General features: G+C 50.6%; 2 protein-coding genes across 2 annotated transcripts in view; one reads left to right on the top strand and one right to left on the bottom strand.

Annotated features, from left to right (window-relative positions):
• mtch2 (mitochondrial carrier homolog 2) overlaps nucleotides 1–516 on the top strand; it is a 42,530-nt gene that overhangs the window by 15,762 nt on the left and 26,252 nt on the right. The gene's annotated exons all lie outside the window — the stretch shown is intronic.
• Nucleotides 27–516, bottom strand: part of LOC109508029 (uncharacterized) — a 4,612-nt gene continuing 4,122 nt past the window's right edge. Inside the window, exon 2 of the mRNA XM_019857824.1 lies at nucleotides 27–195. Coding sequence (XP_019713383.1) covers nucleotides 108–195 — 88 coding nt within the window. The 3' untranslated portion in view covers nucleotides 27–107. The remainder of the gene's footprint in view (nucleotides 196–516) is intronic.

The raw sequence follows: 516 nt of genomic DNA, 5'->3' as shown, positions 1-516 counted from the left end.
CACTGGTCTGAGGGTAGACTGTTTGAAGCAGGATGGGACCTCACACAGCTCCAGGGATCTGTTGAAGATTTGTGTGAAGACCGGAGCCAGCTGGTCAGCGCAGACTTTCAGGCAGGAGGGGGACACTTTGTCGGGCCCCGCAGCTTTCTTAATCTTCTGCTGCTTGAAGAGCCGTCTCGCGTCCTGTTCGTGGATCTGTAGGGGATCGTAGAAAGGGTTCCGTCAGTCGTCATCTGTACCTGTGGGTAAAAAACAAAAAACAAAAACGACGTTTCACTTCTCTCACAGAAGCTTCGTCAGCGGTAGACAACTCTGAAGTCTCCGTGACAACTCTGAAGTCTCCGTGAAGACTCCGGGAAATTGCTCTGCGCTAAAAAGCTGAGCGTGGCCTATTTGAGGACTGGGGATGGTTAGTCACGCCCCGATGGTGATCATTGATTTCTAAATTCCCTATCGTTGGGTCTTGATTAGGCCTATTGTTTGGGCTAGGGCTGGATAGCTAATTTCAGTTAGCCT

This window comes from Hippocampus comes, unplaced genomic scaffold, assembly GCF_001891065.2.
Source record: "Hippocampus comes isolate QL1 unplaced genomic scaffold, H_comes_QL1_v1.1 scaffold154, whole genome shotgun sequence".
Lineage (NCBI taxonomy): Eukaryota > Metazoa > Chordata > Actinopteri > Syngnathiformes > Syngnathidae > Hippocampus > Hippocampus comes.
This window is presented reverse-complemented; position numbering and strand designations above follow the sequence as displayed.